The sequence below is a fragment of the Drechmeria coniospora genome, chromosome 02 (assembly GCF_001625195.1).
Source record: "Drechmeria coniospora strain ARSEF 6962 chromosome 02, whole genome shotgun sequence".
Taxonomy (NCBI): domain Eukaryota; kingdom Fungi; phylum Ascomycota; class Sordariomycetes; order Hypocreales; family Ophiocordycipitaceae; genus Drechmeria; species Drechmeria coniospora.
The window spans coordinates 4,759,613-4,783,314 of record NC_054390.1 but is presented as its reverse complement, the minus strand read 5'-3'; the positions used below and the strand labels follow the sequence as shown (position 1 = coordinate 4,783,314).

The following is a 23,702-nucleotide window of genomic DNA, read 5'->3' as shown; positions in this document are numbered from 1 at the left end:
GGCGAGAATTCGAAAAAGAGTGCAGATGCTACTTGACCGCAGGTGTTTCGAGCCTAAAAAATAAAACAACATATTCAAATGAAATGTGCCAGCCTTGGGCGTCTTGTACTTGTTGGTCGATGCGAAAGAGGCAAACGATGGTGGTGGGAAGAGCTAAACGGTTGCTCAAGCAAGCCTGGAATTGCGTCATTCCCACCACCAACTCAACCGGGCCACCAGAGGGAGCAAGGCGAGAAACACTCCACGAAGTGGCGTCATCGGCACCATGATCGCGTCAACACGGAGTTTCTGCTTGTAAAATAAAAGCGAAAGGGAGAGTGTAGGTTTGCTACAAAGGCCTCGAATGCCATCGACAACGTATTTTAGTCTTGGGACCGTCATCACAGACGAGAGCATTCGTTAGTGGCGTGCATGTCGCCATTTGTGACACCCGCATTAGTATGTGAAGGTTGTTGCGGAGTCCTCAAGTCCGGGGAAGCTTGAAGCGACAAGTCGTCGACACCATCGCCGTAGGGGCCTGTGACTTCTCAGGGGGCAGACTTTCTACTTGGTAAGGTGAACGAGGTTACATGCTCTGTACTTGTACTTTCTAACAGATGCTCCCTTGCACTTAATATTAAGGTGCCAAGGTGTCGTACGTAGTAGGTATAAAAACCGGCAGCTGGGCACTTCCTATTTCCTGACGACATGATCAAGAGAGATTCTGCTCGACCATCATCTTCCATGCCCACATCTCCATTTCAGTCGCGCTCGTTCATCGTCAGATCAGCATCCTCGTTCACCAACCAGCCGTCGGCATTACCGAAAATTCATCATGGCGCCATCACTCGTCGAGGCGACGACGACGACGGGCAGCACGACGGCCGAGCTGAGGACGTACAAGCTTCAAGCCGGCCAGTACAAGGAGCTTGACGGCCACAGCATAGATTACGATGTCGAGACGGGCAGGAAAGGGGGCAGAGGCGCCAAGGTATGCATGCATCTGTACCGTGCCCATCACGCACTCGTCCATGACACGGAATGGCTGCGAACACGCTTGGCCACGGCCAACTAGTACCCTCACTACCTCCCCACCTGGGACCGCGAGCAGCATTACCCGCCTCTCGAACCGTTTGAGCATTACGAGCACGGAAGAGACGCCGATCCAGCCTTCCCCAACCTCCTGCCCAAGGGAACGGAGGTCACAGACCTCACGCCCTTCATCGGCTCCGAGGTCAAGGGCATCCAGCTCTCGTCCCTCAGCGACGAGGCCAAGGATGAGCTCGCCCTCTTCGTCGCCCAACGCAAGGTCGTCGCCTTCCGCAGGCAGGACTTTGCCGACCTGCCGATTTCCGACGTCCTGCGCTACGGTGCCTACTTTGGCCGCCACCACATCCACCCGACCTCCGGTGCGCCTGAGGGCTTCCCCGAGATTCACCTCGTCCACCGCGGCGAGACGGACACGGGCGCGCAGGAGTACTTCAAGACGAGGACGAGCTCCGTCGCGTGGCACTCGGACGTCTCGTACGAGCAGCAGCCGCCGGGAACGACCTTTCTCTACATCCTCGACAAGCCCACGACCGGCGGCGACACGCTCTTCGTCGACTCCGTACAGGCCTACAAGAGACTGAGCCCGTTGTTCCAGGAGCGGCTCCACGGCCTGCGGGCCACCCACTCGGGAATCGAGCAGGTCAACGCGGCGGCGGCGGCGGCCAGCATCAAGCGGAGGGAGCCTGTCGTGAACGACCACCCCCTCATCCGCACGCATCCCGCGACGGGTGAAAAGGCCATATTCGTCAATGATCAGTGTAAGCAAACCCCGTGCATGCTGGCCCGCTCCCGCATCAGGCATCTGCCCCTGCGCCTGCCCCTATACGTGCCTGTTTCGGCAGCTAGTGTGCCATGGACCTAATGGGAGGCAATGACAGTCACACGCAGCATCGTCGGACTCAAGCAGGAAGAGTCGGACGCGCTCCTGAAGTTTCTGTACGACCACCTCGCCTACGGTGCAGATTTCCAGGTCCGTGTCAAGTGGGAGGAAGGCACCGTCGTCGTCTGGGACAACAGGGTCACCCAGCACAGCGCCATCGTCGACTGGGAGAACGGCCAAAGGCGACACCTGGCCCGCATGACGCCGCAGGCTGAGCGACCGTACGAAACGGCGTTTGAGAGGTCATGAAGAATTGAAAACGCATGCGCTGTTTGTCATCATTACGCGCAATCGGGGCCTGAATGTCGAAATCTCAGGTGCGTTGCGATCCCTCGCCGGAGGGCAAGTTGGGCCTCTGGAGAGAAAAGGCGGTCTGGAGAAGAGGGTGCAATAGGAAAGAATATGAGTATGCAGTAGTACCGCGCCGCCGCCTCGTCTCGGTGTGCATAATGACAGGGTGCCACCCGTGGCTCGAGGAAAACGCTCGCTCACAAACAAGAATCGGCAAACGATGTAGGCGGGCCCGTCAAGACTCGCTGCCTGCACCGACCTTTTCTGCACTCTCCCATTCATTCTCATGTCCCATGCGAGTCCGCTTCGAGGCTGCGTTGCATGACGGTGATGCGACCTAGCAGTCTTCAGAAGCGTCGTTTGAGATGTCCCTAGCCTCCATCATTGCCGTCCTCCTCTTCCTTATCGAGCAGAAGAGCATAGGCATTGTCCACGTCATCCGTGTATTGGTTGCCGGCAATGAAGTATAGTTCCGTCATGTGGGGGCAGTGCTTTCGCAGCAAAGCGGCCAGTTGTTTGGCGGGCATGGTCCTGCGTTGTTTGTGAGCCACTGCTCGTTTTGACTCCTCCGATTGTAGACTCACGGTGATTCGAAGCCGCCGATTTCGAGACAGCGCAGGTTTGGAAACAGGACATCCTCACGAGCCTCCCATTCCTGCATCTGGGTGTCGAAAACCGGCATCATCTCACAATTCATGAGCGAGGGGCAATGCTTCGACAAAGACTCCAGGGCGGCCAACGATAGAGTAGCCTGCACGTGGAAGAACAGGTCTCGCAGATTCGGCAAGGCAGAGCAGAGCTCGTCAAAGTGCGAATCTGCAAAACCGGATTCGAGTAAAGACACGGTGACAGAAGATTCGCCTTCAGCCGGTCCGATCCTGAGCGATTCGAGGCCACAAAGCGGCTTGAGGGACAGAATGTCCTTCGGGGACAGCTCCGTGTCGGCGGCGAAGCTCAGTGTGAGGTGCTTCAGCTGCCGTAGCGAGGCGAGAGTGTGCATGACCGGGGCATCGGAATCTGCGACGGTCAGGACGAGAGTGGTAAGCTGGCCGACGAGCTGGGCGAGCAAGGGCGCCGCCGTGGAGGAAGCGGCTGTATGAAGGACTTGCAGGTCCTTGAACGGCGCCGAAAGGTCGTTCGAAATTTGAGCCAAAATCTGGCGAGAGCAGACTTGGTCAAAGGCGAGGCTTCTGAGAGAGGGTCGGCCTGCGAGATGAAGCAGGAGGTGGTCCGTCAGCAGGTGTCGCATTTTGTGGTGAAGCGAGATATTTTTGAGGCATTTGCATCCCGAGATGAACCGGAAGAAGGCTGGGGCCGTCACCATGGGCCCGGGCGCCATGATTTGAATGATGCTGAGGCGCCAGCAGGTGGTGCGGATGTATTCCAGCAGCTCATCGTCCAGGTCACCGCCGTAGAAGGAGAATCTCTCCAACGAGGGCTGAAGATACTGCTTGATGTAGTACTTGCTGCCGCTTCGCAGACGATAGGCGTCGAGGGAGACGGCCCGGAGGTTGGTGAAATGCAGGTGTCGAAAACGTTCGTGAAATGCTATTTCGTCGTCGCCGTTAAACTCCAACTGTCGAATTTTCGAAGCGTACAGCTGCTGGCGGTGATTCGCCACTCCGGCGAGCGCACTGATCGGCAGACTTGGACGGCGGCCCCAGACGACATCGGTACCGCAGTCAAACCATTGCTCGTTGACCCGAATGGCGGCCAGCAGCGTCGTTGAATCGTCGGCAGATTCAAGCACGCTTCGAAGGATCTCGGGAATCGACAAGGCGTGGCCGGCGACGCTTGGGTTTTGCGTCGTCGTCATTGTCACCGTCAAGACTCGGAGAAAAACTCGTGGAAATGCAGGTATTCAGATGCAGAGTGTGGAGTTGACATGGGTGATGCAGTGTTCGAGTGGTTTATGGTGTGCCGTGGATTGTTGGGGCGTGCGTGCTGTGCTGGTGCCCGTGGACGGCGGATGGGACGATGCTGCACCACGCCGCCACTACCAGTACCAGTCCCTTTTGCCATAAGTAGGTATAACTCTGTAGGGAGTCAGCACTTGCTTTGCACCTTGTAGCGCCCATTGTGCTGTGTTCCGGCAACATATTTCCTATGCGTTGTAAGCCGGATCTCACCCTCATCATGGAGCACGTTTGGAGCCTTTGGAGCAAGAGATAAAATAGGTTTCGTAGAAAGCATCCCAGAACTTGAATCTACGCCCCAAAAAAGAACGATAACGAAGTGTTCAAAAAATACTTGAGAAGCGTGAGCAGCCACTCCCTATGGCTGGATCAGGTCTCTCGTTGGAAAAGAAGGCTGCTAGAGTCACAACAGCTATGCACGCTGGTCAAATGATGCTTGCATCACCTTAACACTACGTGTTCATCTAGACAAAGCGACTACCTTGGCCATGACGGTAACACCAGTAGGGAGCAGGCCGTGAACCGTTAACAGTAGTACCCTTTCGAATCAGTTTCTGCCATAGAACGCACGCACACGGCACACGCGTAAGCACATGGAGGCATTTCTTTAGGTGTGGAAGCAGCCTGAAGGCACTGCTCTGGACTTCAACGCGTCAGTAGCGGTTGGGGTTGGTAGTGGTGGGTACAAGGGACTCGTCCTCACCTATGCAGGAACTTGTGGCATTACCTTGACACGCACAACAGCACCTGCGGGATCTTCGGCATGGGCCTGTGCATAATTATTCGTGCATCGTGCCTACCAGAGTATGGGAGTGATTAAATTACGCTCCCTCGGCACAGACCGCTGTTCTTTTCTGCTCCTTTCTGCTCGGGTTTTCCACTTGGACTGCTTCAGTCTCACCAGCTGCCTTGACACGGCGACCCTGGGTCAAATCAGCTGCCCAAACGATTGCCACGAGTCTTGAAATCAATAATTGTCTTACGGGTACGTTGGAGCACGGGGGCTTCTTCCTTGATCGCAATGGCTGCCGCAATGGCTCCCTTGATTGAATGGTAGCCTTGATCCATCTGACTGCTCTACCTGCAGCAGGATATGTTCTCTTTCATGTTGGATCGGGGTTTGGTTGATGGGGATTCAATCTGTAAAATTCTCAACGGCAGCGCAAGTCCTGCTACAAGTTCAGCAAAACTGTCAATCGTATTCAGTGAGATAGTTGACGTCCATCTGCCTCCTGCGGCGTCATTCTTTTGTTATGTTCACTCCCGTTTCCCCTTGCCTTAAGCGGGAAGCTGCTGACGACGACTCCTTCCCTCTACTTCCCCGAACAATTAAAGCCAGTGGAAGCGAGTAGAATCGAGTGGAATCAAGTAGAAGGGCACATATTTCAGGATTTGACCAGCTGCCTGAGGACTGAGTGCCAACACCTTAGCTGGGCCCCATGGATATGACAATAGCTGCAGGCTCTCATTGATGCCTTTGATTTATGGCAGCACAAGCAACCATGGCCAAGGTGCCAGCAACCTGCCACTGGACAAGATCGAGTGGCATTTGCCGTCCATACCAGGCTCCATATGCGGCTTGCACTCTAATACCATCCTGTTCTACTCAACCGAGTCGCCTTTGTTCGAGACGACGCCCGAACGCATGATGCGGCCTTCATAAGCCAGGCGATAAAAATGTCCACGGAACACCTCATCCAAACGCGCGACGCCTCAAGACCATGTCGGGGCTCGAGTTCATGGTTGGAGAGGCGCGTGCACAGACGGGACCCGGCCTGAGAACGAGCGTCTGAGTGATTCGCAAGCAGACGAGGCCGAAGCGATGCCGCGAAGACGACAATATTACCATCCATTCTCCCTTTTTGCCGTTGGAGTGAATATTTACATGACGCCCACGCTTGCTGCGAGACTTGCCCCAATGACTGACTGTACATCATGCCTTTTCTTTCTGTGGTTCCTCATGTACGAGGCGAACGATTGTTCCTCGTATACTCGCCCAGCGCCAAAGGACTACTCGCGCCATACAAGTCCGGGCATGGAAACCGGATCAGGGCACTCACTATGATGCATCCATCATGCACAAGGGGCGTAGAGTACCTTTGCGTACCAAGACGATATTGAGCCGCGGCCGGTCCTGAGATTCGCTGTGTCAAGGCAGCCATTGCAACCAAGGCAGTTGCTGCGACAAGACGACTTGCCACGATTGCACCGGGTTACCCCGGATTGCTGGGACCTGGGATGTAGGTGTGCGACTCCGCGCTTGCCGCCCCGTGCTTCTCATGTCGATCTCCGATTCAAAGCCCATCAGCCGCCACCAGGGATGGATAATGCGCGCAACGACAATTCCGTACTGTGCGTACTCGCGATCCTTCTAACCCCTCACATCTCGGACCGTGCCTGTACGACGTTACCGTTGCGTTCTGGCCAGCTAGGCCATGGCATTATTAATGCTTTCAAGGTAGGGATGTGCACGAATTCCAGCAACGTACGAAGAATACGTACCGAAAAGCTGTTACTGCAGAGTATTACTTTCGTCAGGCTCAAGCCAAGCACTTGGTATCCATCTGACCGCGCCCGCTTCGAATGTGATACGACACGCACTCGGGCGCCAAAACTTGGCTGTCACACAACCTCGCATCGAATCTTCACCCGATGGTGTATCTGCGTGCCCAACGTACTATGCCGATGTCAGGAACCAGCCTGCAACGGGGTAAAGTGCCTTGGCATCCTGCTTACCCAAGAAGCCCATCCGCAGCTACAGAGAAGTGCTAGCTAAAATTAGATGTTTGTAAGCTTTCGTACCACCTGCTGGACCAATCGTCCAAGTGACGAGGCTATATTCTTCCTGCAAGGCAACCTTCATGCCGTCGATTCGATTTACTAGCTCCCTTCGAACGTCAGCTTCACTCCCAAGAGACATGCTCAGCATCGCCGACCTTCCTTGCTTGCTCTCGACGAGAGCAAGGCCGATGGTCCGACAAACACGCTTCCGTCTCTGTGCCAGAGACGGCATGGCAGGAGTACAAACAGGAGGGGGTTGCATGACCAGTACGAACTATAAAGCTGCATCGCAAGCCGACCATCCAGGCCATTCATGTCGCTCACATTCGCATCCGAACCATCACACAAGAGTAAATAGAGCAACATGAAGCTTATCGCTGCCCTTGCCGTTACGCTCGCAACCCTTGCGGTGGCGACTCCTACGCCAGACGAAAACCCATTTGACATTGACCCGCGCGACAACATTCTCGTCGCTCGCAAGAGCTGCTCCGCCAACCGTTTGAAATCCGACCGCTGTTCCGGAAAGAAACTGCGAAAGCAGAATTCTTGGCACAACTGGTGCGTCATGCCGTGCCCCCTTCGCCTGAGCGGAACCGCACCCTGATCGGGCCGTAACTCACCCTCCACTGCAGCAAGGACAAGGGCGGCAAGTGCTGCGCCAAGAACGCGAATGGATCCGGAGGGCGGAACGTCAAGGATGGAATTGGACGAGAGGACTGCGGATACTGCTTCTCCGGACAGTGCAAGGGTTAAGCTTCCTTGAGCTTCATGTCATCGTCATCGACCATCACATCTCGTCAACTTGTCTATAATTCATTCACGGAGCATTGGCCGTGTCGATGGGAGAACCTTCGCAAACAATACCTTTTTTCCGTGAAAATTACCCATGATGCCTAATTTTATGTAACGGAGCCTCGCCGTCCATTCAACTTGCTCATGCAGCGGCGATGACTCTGCGTTCTGCCGTGAAAGGGGGCCACCCCGCAGTCGTCTTTCTCCGTGACGCAAGGAGAGAAAGCAAAGCAGTGCAGAGAGCTTGCGAATGAACTTATTATCTCGACGTTACACATCATCCGCAGGCACGTTGACATCCGACACCGACCGAGCATCGGAATCGTCGTCCTTGGCCAGAGTCTGGTCGTCGTTGAGTTTCGGGTTTCGCAACATGAGCGCGAAGAACACGAGGGGCACGCACAGGCACAGGCCGCATATGGTGAGAAGTCGCTGGATATATTGGTAGGCGCCAATGATAGCCCCACGTTCCGGCGTGCCGATGGGGTAATTGTCGACGACGCTGGTCAACGGCTCCGAATATGCGACCATGGCAAGCGTGGAGTTGAGACCGCTGAGCCGCTGGTCCAGCTGGGCAGGAAGGAGCTGCGACCACATGGCCCCGGAAACGGTATTACCGAGGGCGGAGCCGATGTTGTAGACGGCAAGGAAGAGGGCAGTCATAACGGCGAGGTTCTCGTGATGCAGGGAAACCTGCAGCGATGCCTGCGTAGCGTAGGGGAACAGGCCACCGGCGACTCCGAGAAGGACCTGGGCGCCGACGAGGCCGGCGTGGTGGGAAGATTCCGAGGAACCACGAAAGTGGACGAGCAGGCCAAAGGCGACCATGTAGAGGGCGGTGCCGGCGACGACGAAAATCTTGAGGCGGCGAACCTTGAAGACGACGAGGCCGAGCAGGACGCCTACGACGACGCTCGTGAAAGAGTAAAGGGACGTGATGCGGGTGGCGGCGCCGAGGGAGAAGCCAAAGGCGATGCGAAGGACGGTGAAGAGGAAATTAGCCTGCATGCCGTAGGCGAAGTTGAGAAGAACGGCGATGCCCAAGGGGGCCCAGACGGCGCGGTCCTTCATAAGGGAGAACGGCACGAGCGGGCGCGGCGCCCTGAGCTCCCAGAGGATGAAGATGGGGATGCAGAGAAAGCCGACGACGAGCGGTGCGATTACGTGGGCCTCGTTCCAGAGCAGCTGGAAGCCGCCGGCGATGGTGAGAGGGACGAGCACGAGGGCGAAGACGGCGATGAGGAGGAGGATGCCGATGACGTCGAGGAGCCAAAAGAGCTCGAGTGCGAACTTGCGGAAGCCGAGAATGCGAAAGGAAGATTGATGGCCATTCAGCAAGCCCCGTTTCTTCGCACGGCGAGAGACGACGAGGAGGCTCAGGATGAGGGGTAGCGCGCAAAGGGGGTAGATGATGCACCACATGCCAACACCCCATTTCCAGGTCGTCACGCCAAGCACGGCCTCGGAGACGTTCCCGCTGACCCAGGTGTTGACGAGGAAGGGCAGGGCCGGGATGTAGCTGAAGAAGAGACGTGCGCGGGTCGACGTGATGTCGGCAACGACGATCTCGACGAGGAGGATCATCATGGTGTAGCCGATCTGGTAGATGACGCTGCCGCCGGCAAAGGTATCGATGCTGGTCGAAAGGGCTTCGACGACGGTGCCAACGACGTAGAAGACGACGGAGAGGCATATGAGCTCGACGCGGCCGAAGACGTCGGCAATCTTGGCAGCCGTCGGCTGGGCAGCGGCGGCGATGACGGAGCGGACAACATTGACGGTGGCCTGCAGCGAGTGCTGACCGAAGGAGGAGGCTGCGATGGGCTGGTAGGTATATCGCAGGGTGCCGTCGAGGCCGTAGGCGTAGGCGACGAGAAAGATGCCAACGAAGATGAGGATGCGGTCGGTGAAGGTGATGCAAGACGCGAGCGCTTCGACACGGACGACACCGGGCGACTTGATGTCCTTGACGGCCTCGGCGGCTGAACCGACATCCTGCACGTTCGTGTTCAGGTTCTCGTCGATAAAATGCTCACCATCTTTACCGCCGACTATCTGCCGGGAGACCATGATGTTTAACCATTGACGATCTGCGCGATCTGGGGTCGTCGAGAGAACTACTATGGACACTGGTTGGAAGCGGCGTTGCCGGTGAAGCACGGTGAAAAGTCGAATGGGTTGCACGAGGCAGAAGGTCGGGTGAGAGATGACGATGAAAATCCAGAGGTGGTTGTGCCGAATCGTGCAACGGAAATTTCAAATGTACTGTACCTGTAAATACTGTACGGAGTATGCAGGCATATTATAGGGAGGTATTGCAGGGAAAAGCCCCCGAGCAGCGATGGCGTAGCGAGCAGAGGGTGGGCAGGCTTGGGTACTAACCACAACCCTGGCTGCTTACCGTCACGACACCAACGAAATTCTCCCACAAGGGCCATGCGAACTATATATATTGCAGGCGTCGAAGCTTGCATGATTCTCGAAGTTTAGTTTATTCTACATGGTCAACGCACATGTACTGTAGAAATGTATGCCGGAGTGGTATTTCGAGGTACATGGTCATACTTGTACTCCGTACAGAGTACTTACAGCGGCTCATAGGCGTAAAAGTACTTATATGTGCACATCAAGTACTACTTCATTACATGTATTGTACTTCCAAGTTCTCCATAATAAGTATTATTTGTAGGTGTCATTGTAATATGACAAGTACTCCATGGTAAGTACAAGTACGCAAAAATTGCACCGTCGGGCCTCCATTTATCAGATCCATAAGATAACGATCCTAACCATACTAACTAATCCTAACTAAGCAATTCCCCGTTTGTGTACTTCGTAATAATACTTGTAGCTCCATCGGTGGCCTGAAATCTCCATCTTGGCGTCATGTCACGTGGAGTAGATCGTCCACACCATCCGCCAATCCACCGACCCTGCTGTGTCCAAGCCGTCCTCCGCCGCGTCAATCCTCCCGCCTCCACAGACGAACCCGTGACAGGATCCCTCTCTCCAGCCTTCTACCTCCAGGGTCTTCCTTCGTGTCGGTGGACTGCAGTCATTAAGCGGTAGGGGTAATGGCTGGCGGGACGCAAGGCGTTGGATGACCATCGTCAGCATCCTTACGCTGCGCAACGGTACAGCGACTTAGGGCTCAAACTGCTTAGCGAGGCTGCATGGAAAGAAAACAACAAGAGACTAGCTACGCTGACTTTTGGATGGCCCGACAAGAAGAAATCAGATGACGAGGACGGTCGAAACGGTGATGAAATGCAATTCATGTCCGATACATGGTATGATCCGATATTCGCCGGTCCTTCTCCATGAGAAGTTGCACACTCAGCATCTACGGCCGGGGTCGGTATTGCATCCTGTTGGCTGGCATACAATTTTATGCGCGTTGCCTAACATCACAATTCTTGCAGAGCCGACAACCAACCATGGCATCGAATTTTCCCCCGTCGCGGTATGGATTCGAATTCGACCCATGTCTCCGGCTTGCCGTGCTGGCCGTATCCCCCATCCAGTCTCGAACGCTCATTTTTCTGCATACATTCAGGGTTAATTGTTCGTAATTATCCTCCTCGCGGGGCGGTGGTACCACGTTGGTGTTGTCGGAAAATGTCACAGGTACACCGCATTGGTTCGTCCAGTCCATGAATTGCTAACCAAACCATTATGATTCCTGCATCTGACCCTGCAAGCATTTATTGAGCTGCCTCCCGTTGAACTTGGACCGACCCAGGTTCATTCATGCCAGCTCCGCTGACATATATTGAGCAAATCAGTCAATTCTCTCCACGGAAGTATCCCGTTCCTATCAAGCGATCCACACCCACCTCTAGTATTGTGCTTCAATTGCTGAGATAGCAATACGAGGTTAGTATCACCATCGGGATGCGAGTGAGACATGACCAGTAGATTGGATTCAGAAACACATGAATGGTTCTACGACAGAGATTCCTTGTGACCATCATGAGCCCTTCCCTTGGAGATTATCGTAGTATTCTTGCGCCGGTTTCCGCATTCGACTTGGGTAGACATGCAAGTCATGCCGTGCACGATATTAAAGCCGAATACTATCATCGTATCACGGCCGCGCGTTTCTAATAGTTGTAATTAATGTCATGGACGAAGCAAAACCAAGAAACTTTGTCAATAAATGTTGGCTGCGTCGCTCTGATTTTCAATGCAGTTTTCTCTCCGGCCAGTGACCGAACGCACCTCTGAACAGTAAGACTCTTGCTCTGCTTCCAAAGCGCCCCAATGATTACAATACTTTTGTACATTCTGGCTCTGGTGGGCGCGGAGAGAACCAATCATCCGCAATCCAGGGCGCGAAACATTGCTACTGGCCGAGCGTCAGGTCGATACCCAGACATCGTGCCGCTGGATGGATCTGACATCGTTCCATATAACGACAATCAATACCTGGTGGGAGTCAAACGGCAGGCCTCGGAGAATGAACGGTGTGGATCAGAGTCCGGCACCTCCTGTGGGAAAGGCCAATGCTGCAGTAGCGGGGGGTAAGGCATCTTGATTGTTCCAAAGGATGGTGCCTGACATCCGATGCAGCTGGTGCGGCCGCGGCTACTCGTATTGCTCATCCCCGGCATGTCAGCTTGAGCATAGCGACAGCTGTGACGGCAATATTCGTCCACGAGGACAAGGCACAGAAACCATTCCTAGGCCTAAAGTTGGCCTGGTGCCGTATGGCGAGGGCATCTATCGCTGCGAAGTATACGGAGGCATTGCGCTATCATTTGACGACGGACCGTACACTCACACCGAGCATATACTTGACCTTCTCGCGGTATGCTATTTTTTACGCGGTAAAAAAGCAGGGCACTAACGAAAGCTAGTTATATCAAGCCAAGGCCACCTTCTTTGTAACGGGCCGTAATTTCGGCAAAGGCGCCATCAATGATCCAAACACGCCTTGGCCTGCCCTCATCAAGCGCATGGTGGCCGACGGCCACCAGGTTGCCAGTCACACATGGTCTCATCAACGACTTACGGACCTTGGCTGGAGAGCATTCCATCAGCAGATTATTTACAATGAAATCGCCCTCGCCAACATACTCGGCTTCTTTCCGACATACCTGCGTCCGCCATACTCGGCAAGCAACGAGCGGACGGATCGCTGGCTTGGTGAGCTCGGCTACCACGTCACCTATTTCAACCTCGACACCAAAGGGTACCTGCACGACAGCCCTGGGCTGATCCAGGAGTCCAAAAATATCTGGGATGAAAATGTCGATGGGCGCAATCCAACAGAAACAACGTGGCTAGGAGTGGAGCACGATCCGATATACCAGACGGCGCATAATCTTACAAAACACATGCTCGAGTCGCTCTACAAAAACGGCTTCCGGGCCGTAACCGTGGGGGAGTGTCTTGGTGACCCGAAAGAATACTGGTATCGTAATCTGTTCGATTCGTAGCCTGTGGACGTATTTGTCAAGCATGCTCTTGGTTTGACACTGTTGGCTCAATCATCGTCTTCCGTACCCTCACATTTGCACGTGGAGTTTTTGCTTCTCTGGCATATCCAAAATAATGAGATATTCGGTGTACGTCATGCAAGGGGATTGATCTTCTCTAGTCAGTATGATTCGCATGTACGCACGAATTATGGTTGATGGTGTTGTCGTGTATTGACTCGTGGGGCTGGCATCCGCCTCATCGCCTGATATCATCCATTTTGCCGGTTCCTGTTCCATCCCGATTGTTCATTTCTGCTCCGAGATAGAAGCCTACCTGCGGCTCTTGGCGCGACTGCTTACTCTTTTCTCATCACACAAGCACTATTACTGCCGTCCTCTCAAATCATGCAGGCGGGTTGCCTATTCCGATGTTGTCTTCCGCTCGTCCGATCATGATGCTAGTCGTTAGTACTGTACGGAGTAAGTACATGTACTGTAAGTATCTCGCAACAGACGGCAAGGAGTTCAATCCGCTTTTATTTGTCAGACACAGATTCAACCATCGTCAGATGGGTAGAACGATTCATTGATGTGCTTCTAGGCGGACACCTTCCAGTACGAGTATTTGCCGTCGAAATAGTGGTAGACCGCTAGGTGCCCGCCCGCAGTCTCTGCTAGCGAGAAGGTGGATAGCATTGCGCAAACAGCAACAGACCCGGACTTTACCCCCGTTACTGGCACTTTGGCGCCACATACATGTACTGTACTGTGCTTGTACGGAATACTCCGTAAGTAAGTACTTACTGTAGAGCTATCATTGACGCTTGGTCGATCTATTGTTTCCCGTGAGCCATCCCTGCCGGTATCAATACAACTACTTGTATGGAGTACTCCGTAATTCAGTACAGAGTACTCTGTACATGTAGCTTGTAGGTACGTACATTCAATACCACCCCCCCCCCCCGTAGGTTGCCTGGTTCATGTGGGGAATCGGATCAACAACTTGTCTTATCATATAATACGGAGTAGCTCTCCGTTCAGCTCTTGTCCATTTCAACACGCGGCCAAACATGAGCCATCTGTCCCATGGGCAGCAGCAGCAGAGTTCACCCCCCCGTCAATGGCGTCTGTACCGAAGTGGGTGAGGAGTCTATCACGCAGGGCCCCATTACCGCCAATCCAGTTTCCCACAGCGGGATTCGAGATCATCGACGACACGGTGCTGCTCGAGGAGGAGCAGCTCAGAGAGTTCAAGACTGGGCAGTTCTATCCCGTTAATATCGGCGAAATATTTTCGTCCAAGTATCAGGTGGTGGGGAAGTTGGGATATGGCACGACGTCAACTGTATGGCTCGCAAAGAACTTGCAGGATGGCAACAACCGGTATGTTGCGTTGAAGGTATATACGCGCGACCACAGCCGCGCCAAGGAATTCCAAGTCCTCGAAGCCATCGGGAAGACGAACCCGGCACACCCTGACCACCGCCATGTGAGAACGGCCCTCGACCTATTCCAGCTTCACCGGTCTGGCGGAGACCATTCTTGCCTCGATCAACGCCCAATGTGGGAGATGTGGGAGAGCTGGAAGGACTTGCTGCGAAGAAACGAGAGCGGGCGCTTCACGGAGGATTTTCTCAAGGCTGGACTCAGACATCTCTTTATGGCCCTCGACTACCTGCACTCCGAGTGCAAGCTGGTGCATACAGGCAAGTGCATAACGCGGAGACGTATTGCGTATACCACCAGCACTATTGCCTGGTCCTGATCCGTCGCAGACATCAAAGCCGACAATATTCTTCAAGATATCAAGGACAAAAAATTGCTCGACGACTTTGTCAAAGCAGAGACATGCTCGCCTTGTCCCCGTAAATTCGTGGGAAACTCTACCGTTTATGCGTCCCGTTCCTTTGAGCTGCCTCGGAAGGTTCGGCGGTCCTGTGCTCAGCGACTTCGGCGCAGCGGTTCGAGGGGACGTGAAGCGAAATCAGGATGCACAACCTGCCGTGTATCGAGCGCCAGAGGTGATGCTTCAGGCTGAGTGGAGCTATCCCGTCGACATTTGGAACGTTGGGGCCATGGTATGCTGCGCGTACGTCATAAATCGGGGCAGCAGCTAACATCGTTGCCAGATCTGGGATATTTTTCAAGGCCGACACTTATTCTACGGAAGCGACCCCGATGATGGCGATTACTCGACTCGAGCACACCTGGCAGAGGTGATTGCGCTACTCGGTCCCCCGCCCCTAGACCTGCTGGACAGAGGCCAGCGGAGTCGAGAGTTCTTTACAGAAGATGGCAAGTCGTGTCGGATTGCGCAGTGCTTGCGGCAACGGGCTAACTTTCGTGGCAGGTGAATGGATTGCCAAGATTCCAATCCCACCCAGCGCCAGTCTTGAAGCATGCGAGACATTTCTTTTGGAAAGAACAAGAAGGCCTTCTTGAATCTGATAGAGGGGATGCTGCAATGGCGGCCAGAGGACAGGAAGACGGCGAAGCAGCTCCACCAGGATCCGTGGATCAATTCCTAGTCTTCAGTAATCGATATATGGGTACACCAATGGAAAATGAAGCGTCTGTCTATCCGCTGTTGGCAAATATCTCTTTCAAGATTGACGCCGCTTAATCCGACAGCGCCAGAGCAATACCGCTGGCATACAATGATCGCCGTCCCCGATGGTATGCTGGTTTAATAGTACCGGGGACACGAGAATTATCGCCCTCTAGTCGAGGCCATAGTCGGTAACAAAGGCGCCAGGGTACGGCGCTCATATTGGCCTAGCTTCGACCGAAAGTGCCGCCCCATCCCAAGCGGCCTGCCATTGTCACGACGATCAATTGCTTGTACCCCTCGTCATCAGCATATGTGCATCATGCACTTCTCATGCGTGGTAACTCTCTCTCTGGCCGTCAAGCGGCGGGCCACAAACCGGGATCGTTCGAGGAAGTGTGTACGCGTCTCTTTCCATGAGACTACGAACGCCCTTGGTCGCAAGATAGGCGCCTTGGCTACTTGGTTACGGAAGTGCAGTTGGATAATTTCCCTACATGTTCCCCCGATTTGCCTCACAAATTGCAGTTGGACGCTACATGCCGCTATCCTGCCACCGGGAAACAGTTGAATACACGTTCTATGCAGCTACATCAGTATAGAACCTGGGTCATTCGCTGTTGATACTGGAGCGCCGTGATCTCGTCATATGCTGCCGGCCTTTTCTCAGTCACGAAATGGGGCAGCGGTCCTGCCGACATTTCCCGATGGGCTTTGAAGAAGAAGATGCCCGAGTACCGCTCGGGACAGAATCCTTCCGTAGCACCTTTCATGCTGGGCGGCACCGAGACTTGATGTACGCCGGCCTTGACGACATCGTTGGTCCAGCGTTGAAAGGTGTCACTGATGTTGACCACCATCTCCGTCTTGCCGCTCGGGTCGCCTGGCAGTACTGGAGCAAACGTACCCGGTTTTGAACGATCCTCCAACTCGAGTCCACCCACGCTATCCTGGAATAATAGGGTGATGATTCCAAAATCCGTATGCGGCCACGTTCGCTTCACCTTGCCGTCTGCCAGCTGCCGCAGGTCGGTCGGCGGATAGTGGTTCAGTCGCAGCTCACTGGATGCCGGCTTACATCGCTCAGCCAAGGAGCCGGTAGGCATGTCTAAGCCCACTTCCATGGCGCTCATAATCTCCAGACAAACGCCTTGGAGCTGCATGTAGCAGCTCTCCATCAGCTTCTGGAAGCCTGGAAGCACATCGTCTGACGGCCATTTGTTGGGAAACTCGACGTCCCCTGGCGGGCCGGCGTCGAAGTGCTCCTGAACTCACATTAGAGTGTGTTTCGGATGTATTGTCAACCGATGCCATCACTTACACGGGCGTCCATTAGTTCGTCCCACGATGATTGGCCTTCGAGGTTCTCTTTCCGAAGTTTGGAAGTCTGTTCGGCACCGACCCAGCTGAAGCCTCGTTGTGGGTTGGGACCCCGAGGGTTAGAGATCCCCATCTTGGCTTCAGTGGGCAGCGCAAAAAAGTCGACGGCCTGACAACGTGTCGTTAGAGGGGAAGAAGCCGAGGGCTAATGATGGCGCAACATACTGCGCCCATGTATGCTTTAACAGTTTCCTCGGGGAGACCATGATTCACGAGCTTGACGAAACCATGATCCTTGAAACTTTTCACCAGCGCTTTGGCAAGCGTCTTGCTCTCGGCACGGGAGCCCTGAGCGAAGAGAGAAAAGTCCAAGGTGGGCAAATCCATTCCGGCGGGTGATCTAGAAAAAAATAACAAGCAGTGCCTACTCGTCGTCGAAGCAGCGCCAAGTCTATCTAGTATGGGCCTGGTATTAACTATCGCCCAGTAGCAGTATGTATGAGCGAAGGACGCTCGATATCGAGATCGGCATGGTACGAAAGGATTTATGAAATTGGTGTTGTTATCAGTCGAATCATGCGACCAAAGCCGAGAAAGTCATCTTGCTTTACGACATCCATTGCATAAGCTCGGAGCCCAAGCGTCGCAGGCCGATTGTTCAATCCTCGACCGCGTAGTTCGCAACCTATAACGGACCGGAAGCAGGCAGAATCGAATTCAAGTGAAACGAATACCTGATCCGGAAGTTAGTCGACAGTAAAGTGACCGGTTGCCCCCTGTTAATTATTCTCACTGGCGTGGTCCGATTCGTCGAATCCCATTCTATTCAAATCTCTGCTTGGCGACAGTAAGCCACTGAGTTCTGGATGAGGAAAAGCAAGTCAGGAGCGCGAGGGTCCCAAGTAATCAGGCCTACAAGCGTCGATCCCTAGCGACAGTAAGCCGCTGGATCATCATCAGGTCCAGTAGGTCGCCTCGTAAATTGAACTGATGTTATGTTGAAACCATCTTTTCCTGGTGCATTCATCAACTCGACCCATAAGTCAAGCGGGTGCTGACGTTAGCCCTCCTGGTCACACCTTATGGCTCTCCAGTGACAAGTGCCAAGGTGGTGTAATGTATTTGATCGAGAAAGTGGGCTGCGGTGCCAGCCTTCGATTTGGTCTTATGGCGACACAGGGTGGTAATAGCGGTCCGTCGCATGTAATAAGGGGAACGCAGCGGTACTGCTACGTAATCTATGTACAACTAGATTACTATAGCAGAAAGAGCCCAACAGCAACAAGGTCTGCATGCAGCGGATGGAGCCTCAAGCTCCCAGGCAATGGACAGCCTTTTGTCGCAATATACGAATTATCTTCATGGAACTTCCGTTGAATTATGACATAGCACTAAAGTTTCTTTCCCTAATTTCCCTGATTAGGTTCCATTGTATCCGACTGGCAAGCATGGCCCGAATCCTTGGCGTTACGTGTTGAGTGCAGAGTCATTATCGCTCCCTGCTGCTCCCATTCGCGTCCTACTGCCTCCGAAAACAGTCAAAGCTAGATAACCCCCCCATGTAACGGGTGATTTGTAAGGAGGCATGTGTTTTTACAGTTGTAATCAGTCATGCCCACGATCGCGGGATGGACGACAGAGCAAGTTCCGGGGTACCGCTCAGGGGTCCGTTGCATGTCTGCCAATGCTGCAACTTCCAGCGGTGGACTGAGACATCAGCCAAGTTTTCAAACCTTATTTTCGGTCCAATGATTACATTTTCTACAGCTAGCATGGTATTTTCTGCTTCATACGACCAGCAACTCTCGGCTATCCCGCCCAGGGGAAGATGAGACTTGCGTAATGTCGTGTCCGTGCTGAAAGCCTACTCAGGGATGGACGCAACGGCCATTCTCGTGTGATGATTTTCGGTCATGCTTCACCGGCTCCCGCAGAATTCGTAGTTCTGGATGAAACGCTGTGCTGCGTGTCTTCATGCAGCGTTGAAAGGGGACACCATGGACGAGTATATATTCACCTAACTCGGCCACTATTTGTTCAATCATCATCGGTGAAGACATTCAATGCATTGAACTCATCATCACCAAATTTCCGTGGTAGCATTTCTAACGCGGTATCTCTTCAAGATGCGTTCCACACTCGTTTCCGCGTCCTTTGCCGCCTTCGTCGCGGGAGCTTGCACCAATCGCCAGGTAGCCAAGACTTGTAAAAAAATCGACGCGGGAGACAAAATTATCAGTTCGTTTCAGTTGTACCCGGAAACTCTCGTGTATGATGAAAAGAAGTGTGTTTCCTATATCAGGTATGATACATTAGAAGATTCGGGAAGGCCTTGCGACCTATGTTGACCGCGAAATATGGCAGCTCGCTCTACAATTCGACCGTTGCTGTCTTTGATCATGCTAGTGGGAAAGTTGATAATGTGCTTAATTTCACGGACCTCAGCTTTAATCCGCTCCTGCATGCGAGCGGTGTCGAGATGGACGCTCCCCGAAACCGGCTGGCGATTAGCATCAACCACGGAGCCCCATTCGAGACGGGGGGTAAGGATATTTCTGGCGATAGCTTCATCGTCGCCCTCAATCTCGAAAGCGGCAAAGAAGACTACAGGGTCAACTTGGCCAAGACCTCCAAGGGAAGATATGGCGGGTTTCAAGACATCGCACACGCATCGGACGGCACGGCCTTTGTAGTTGGTACATACCCAACGAGCATCCTTCGCATCAACCCCAATGGCGACAAAGTCGATGAGTGGTTCGCCTCACCCCTCAACAAAACCTCGACGACAGCAGGCTTCACCGGAATAGTACCCCACAATGGTTGGCTCGTAGTGAGCGACGACGAGAGCGGAAAGCTATTTCGCCTCGACATGACGAAAGAAAAGGGAACGCCCGAAGAAGTTGCGTGGACAGGAAAGACGGAAACGAATGCCAGAGTGGGAACAGCCTTGGATGGAGCATTCCTCCCTCCAAAGTACAGTGGTATGATCCTCCTTGTCAACTGCGAACAGGGCACTGTCGTTGTTCGATCCTCGGACACGGAGTGGAAACAGGCGGAGATCATCGGCACCATCGCCAACAAGCACGCCGGGGATGGCGGATCCGCCACGTGCACATCACAGATTGAGGATCGTGTTTTCGTCGTTACCGAGTTTTTTGGTGACGCCAAGAAGGCAGAAAATGGTACGACCATTGTGGGTTCTCGCGTAGACTTTCCATTGCACGACATCACGGATGAGCTTGAACAGATCGTCAAGCAGGCAACGAAAGTTTAGCAAGCTTTAAGTTGGACCCGGGCTCTTCAAGAAGGGCTCCGCTCCTCTTGCCAGAACCGCCATCCTGAGCATATCTGTGGAGGTCGATGGCTTCGCAGGGGAAGGGTTCAGAAAGCCGAACAGCAGCTGAGGGATAGCGCAGAATAGTGCATCAATGTTGATTCTCCGTTGTCCTGTTTGCTATGAGTAGGAATGGCAAGCCTGGCTGTCAGGGAAAGAAGGGATTCGGTTGACTATGGGTCATTTGCCTCTCTTATGGAACGGTGATGGATGATGCAGAGGGAACTAAATGAATCTGAGCTACTGCCGGTATGTACAAGGTGATGAAGGATTTATGTAGTAGACTGTTGTGTAGCATAGAATGTCATCCCTTCCGGACCGATTCGAATGTTTCCCCAACGTCCTTCCAACATACTGCTAAAGGGAGCTTCCTTTGAGGATATTTCAAATGCACATGCTTGCCGTGTATGTAAAACCATTCTGCAAGTACTAGAATTGAGGCCGTGACGCGATGGAATCGAACCCAGCTTCTGACGCGGGTTACAAAATCTCCTCGGGCTTTACGAATACCCACCTGAGGCCAGCCGTAACGGGCAAGCCCAGACGGGCCTGTTCGGCGCTGTTTTTCCGCATCATGTCCTTCAATTCTGTCATGGAGCGTTTCTTGCGGTTGATCCAGAGGCGAACGCCACCACGCTCAACGTCGGTAGCATGAAACAGCATGGGACCATCGCTCTTGGGCGTGTCTCCAGCTACTAGAATTGGCCTTTTCCAAGGGTGAATGTATGTTTGGATTCCGGCCACCTTGCCGAATTGCCAGGTAGCTGGCGTCCAGAGGGAGGTTGTCATGACCAGACCTAGGTTTCTTGTCTGGTTGTAGTTACCATCGGTAATCTGTTTTCGGGATGTAGTGAGTTCGCCAGATGTCAAATTATTCATCAGTAATGAGACACCTATGACGTTCTCCGGCTTGAGATTGTAGCCATAGTTCACCGGGTCCGACGCTATCATGCGGACAAGCTCCTCGGCCGAAGCGCTCATAACGTAGACGTCGATGCCGTTGGCCCTCAGCTTGTTCCAGAGCTCAACCATTCCTCTGAAGACTTTCGGAGGGGGCACCGCCGTGTTCACCAAGACACCATTCTCGAACTGCGTCGCTGGAATTGGGCCGTCCAGCCGCATGAGCTCGTCGACGTGGCCCTTGAGCCGGTGCAAGGGAATCCCGGCAAAGACTTGGGCAGAGAAGGTGTAGCCTGCAATCTGGTCAAAATCGTAGAGTCGGTTGTAGTAGCTGAAAAGGCTTTCTCTGTATTGGAAGGTAGAGTTGGTGAAATCCTTGAAAGGCTTGATCTTGAGTGACGGGTCGATGGAATCGCGGGATAAGATGCCCTTGTTCTCGAGGTAGGCCAGTAGGGATTCTTCAATGTCGTTCATGTAACTGGTGTTGTCCATGTCAAAAACGGCGTAGTGGTCCTGTTTAGCTTTGGCGGCGATCAGTTGGTTGAGCTGCTTGGCGGCATCCGCAGGCCAGTGTTTGAGCTTCGGTCCAGCGAGGCAGCGGCTCGCCGAGGCGAAGCCGCTAGCCAGCGCCAGAGAAGCGATGAATTGTCCAGCCTTCATTGCCACGCTGGTTGAATGTTGAAAATGTCATGAGCCGAGTGAGTGTTGGTGGCAGTCAGGGTTCCATGGACCTATATACATGCAGGGTGGACAGTAGAGGCAAGCACCCAGCTCAATCCTTCGGGCTCAGGCCTCGGCAAAATCCCACGATACGAGAAAGCGACATTCCGTGTATGACGGAGCAATGACGGTTTTGAGTACTCTGTACAGAGTACAGGTAATACGGTTAAATCTCTTCAGGCGAGAAACGCGGCACGGTTTGCCGTTCCGTGCGCGTAGGGTTTTTATTATTCCCGTTTCGTTGCGGATATTCTCTGTTACCTAATATTTACCTGGTATTCTTCGAATCCATACTAGCTTGGGAACGGAAAACTCATATATGTGCGAGCACCATAACTGCATTGAGGATTCTTACTACTATTACAGTACTTACTTACATGTACTTACTGTACATATACGAGTAGGGGTATCCGTACAGCAAGTAATATACTTACAAGTAAATACGGAGTACTCCGTACGCTCATACATTCAAGTGTTCCGCACTTGTACAAATACTTACTGTACTTATAAGTACAAGTTCGCCTACTGTACGGAGTACTCGCGGAGTGCGGCACAATGCTGAGCGCGCAGGTATTACAAGGTACTTATGAATATGCTCTCAACCACAGGAGAAACCGGCGTTTGCCTCATGCACTTGCACAGAGATGGACTCCTATCGAGTAGAATATGTGTCTTGGGCACTTGCAGGTCTAGAGATGCACGTACTGGGCTTGTATGCGATTTTTCTCCGTCGGCGAAAGTACGGACTAGTTGTTGGCCAGTTGATAGAAGAGTAAGGCCGAAATAGCTGATGCATATCATTACTTGTACTTACAGTACGGAGTACTTGTTGCGAGATTCAACAAAGACTCCGACGAGAGTAAGTATTACATGTAGCAATCCTACTACTACTTACTGTATGCATGTAACTATACATGCACAGTACATGTACTCGTGCGGAGTCACTGTGGAACCTACTGGATCTTTTGAACACGAACAATACTTGGTTGTACAGAGCAGGGCACAACGCAACTTGTTACAAACATAAGTACGGAGTACGGAGTAGTAATACCACAGTCCACTTTGCACATTAAATTACATGCACGGCATAAGTACGTGAAGTTGTACGGAGTACGGAGTACGGAGTAAGTGTGATTGCAAGTACAACGTACTTTCACGATAACGCACGGCACAAGCATGGCACAAGCAAGCGTCAGGATGAGTATAGTGAGTACTTACATATACTTACTTATACTCACTTAAGTATTACATGTAGTCGTACGGAGTACTCGATGGTTCTTTATAATACAAATAGGTGTACTGTACGGAGTACAGGTGCTTATATTAGCATTCATTCTACTCCGCATAAGTACACCTATTTACAAGTACTTAATTCAGTAGGTCAGCGTCAGACGTATGTTTCTACACGCGCCTGCGCACTACATTGACTTTCCCCGATACTCCTTACAGCGACAAGGTATTCGATATGAGCGGGAAAGTGGAGGATAAAACCGTTGTAAACCTACCAATGGCACAGCCAAATGCACAAGTACATTATCATATTCTAGGCGAACGGTCGACGTGTTTAGTAGTTCCACTTGAAGACGGAATCTCTTAGTGATTACCACGGTGCATTTTGTTCGTTACAAAGGAATGCTCACTATCGCTGTCTACTTACGTCATTGCATTATTGCCAATACATGCACAAACAATTACGCTTCAGTTTCTCTCTACGTGTTTACTTGCACTGTACTGTACAGTATGTACTTGCAGAACAGCACGATGACGC

The 23,702-nt window shown here is 52.9% G+C and overlaps 9 protein-coding genes across 9 annotated transcripts; 5 read left to right on the top strand and 4 right to left on the bottom strand.

Annotated features, from left to right (window-relative positions):
* Positions 1 to 814: 814 nt before the first annotated feature.
* Positions 815 to 2,158, top strand: DCS_04416 (alpha-ketoglutarate-dependent taurine dioxygenase; the record flags this gene model as incomplete). Its single annotated transcript, XM_040801726.1, has 3 exons — positions 815 to 970; positions 1,055 to 1,787; positions 1,908 to 2,158. 3 exons carry the CDS (start codon positions 815 to 817, stop codon positions 2,156 to 2,158), a joined length of 1,140 nt encoding a protein of 379 aa, XP_040656759.1.
* A 413-nt stretch (positions 2,159 to 2,571) lies between these two features.
* DCS_04415 (uncharacterized protein) lies at positions 2,572 to 4,016 on the bottom strand (the record flags this gene model as incomplete). Its single annotated transcript, XM_040801725.1, has 2 exons — positions 2,572 to 2,731; positions 2,785 to 4,016. The coding sequence occupies 2 exons, from the start codon at positions 4,014 to 4,016 to the stop codon at positions 2,572 to 2,574; spliced, it is 1,392 nt and encodes a 463-aa protein (XP_040656758.1).
* A 3,245-nt stretch (positions 4,017 to 7,261) lies between these two features.
* DCS_04414 (uncharacterized protein) lies at positions 7,262 to 7,650 on the top strand (the record flags this gene model as incomplete). Its single annotated transcript, XM_040801724.1, has 2 exons — positions 7,262 to 7,455; positions 7,530 to 7,650. The coding sequence occupies 2 exons, from the start codon at positions 7,262 to 7,264 to the stop codon at positions 7,648 to 7,650; spliced, it is 315 nt and encodes a 104-aa protein (XP_040656757.1).
* A 309-nt stretch (positions 7,651 to 7,959) lies between these two features.
* Positions 7,960 to 9,759, bottom strand: DCS_04413 (uncharacterized protein; the record flags this gene model as incomplete). Its single annotated transcript, XM_040801723.1, has 1 exon — positions 7,960 to 9,759. One exon carries the CDS (start codon positions 9,757 to 9,759, stop codon positions 7,960 to 7,962), a length of 1,800 nt encoding a protein of 599 aa, XP_040656756.1.
* Positions 9,760 to 12,238: 2,479 nt separating this feature from the next.
* Positions 12,239 to 13,130, top strand: DCS_04412 (putative chitin binding protein; the record flags this gene model as incomplete). Its single annotated transcript, XM_040801722.1, has 2 exons — positions 12,239 to 12,499; positions 12,549 to 13,130. The coding sequence occupies 2 exons, from the start codon at positions 12,239 to 12,241 to the stop codon at positions 13,128 to 13,130; spliced, it is 843 nt and encodes a 280-aa protein (XP_040656755.1).
* Positions 13,131 to 14,182: 1,052 nt separating this feature from the next.
* Positions 14,183 to 15,466, top strand: DCS_04411 (CMGC protein kinase; the record flags this gene model as incomplete). Its single annotated transcript, XM_040801721.1, has 4 exons — positions 14,183 to 14,249; positions 14,306 to 14,870; positions 15,037 to 15,190; positions 15,242 to 15,466. 4 exons carry the CDS (start codon positions 14,183 to 14,185, stop codon positions 15,464 to 15,466), a joined length of 1,011 nt encoding a protein of 336 aa, XP_040656754.1.
* Positions 15,467 to 16,253: 787 nt separating this feature from the next.
* DCS_04410 (Major facilitator superfamily) lies at positions 16,254 to 17,367 on the bottom strand (the record flags this gene model as incomplete). Its single annotated transcript, XM_040801720.1, has 3 exons — positions 16,254 to 16,925; positions 16,982 to 17,149; positions 17,206 to 17,367. 3 exons carry the CDS (start codon positions 17,365 to 17,367, stop codon positions 16,254 to 16,256), a joined length of 1,002 nt encoding a protein of 333 aa, XP_040656753.1.
* A 2,092-nt stretch (positions 17,368 to 19,459) lies between these two features.
* DCS_04409 (uncharacterized protein) lies at positions 19,460 to 20,254 on the top strand (the record flags this gene model as incomplete). The annotated part of the gene is made up of 1 exon (XM_040801719.1): positions 19,460 to 20,254. The coding sequence occupies one exon, from the start codon at positions 19,460 to 19,462 to the stop codon at positions 20,252 to 20,254; it is 795 nt and encodes a 264-aa protein (XP_040656752.1).
* A 540-nt stretch (positions 20,255 to 20,794) lies between these two features.
* DCS_04408 (phosphorylcholine phosphatase) lies at positions 20,795 to 21,874 on the bottom strand (the record flags this gene model as incomplete). Its single annotated transcript, XM_040801718.1, has 1 exon — positions 20,795 to 21,874. One exon carries the CDS (start codon positions 21,872 to 21,874, stop codon positions 20,795 to 20,797), a length of 1,080 nt encoding a protein of 359 aa, XP_040656751.1.
* Between the last annotated feature and the right edge of the window lie 1,828 nt (positions 21,875 to 23,702).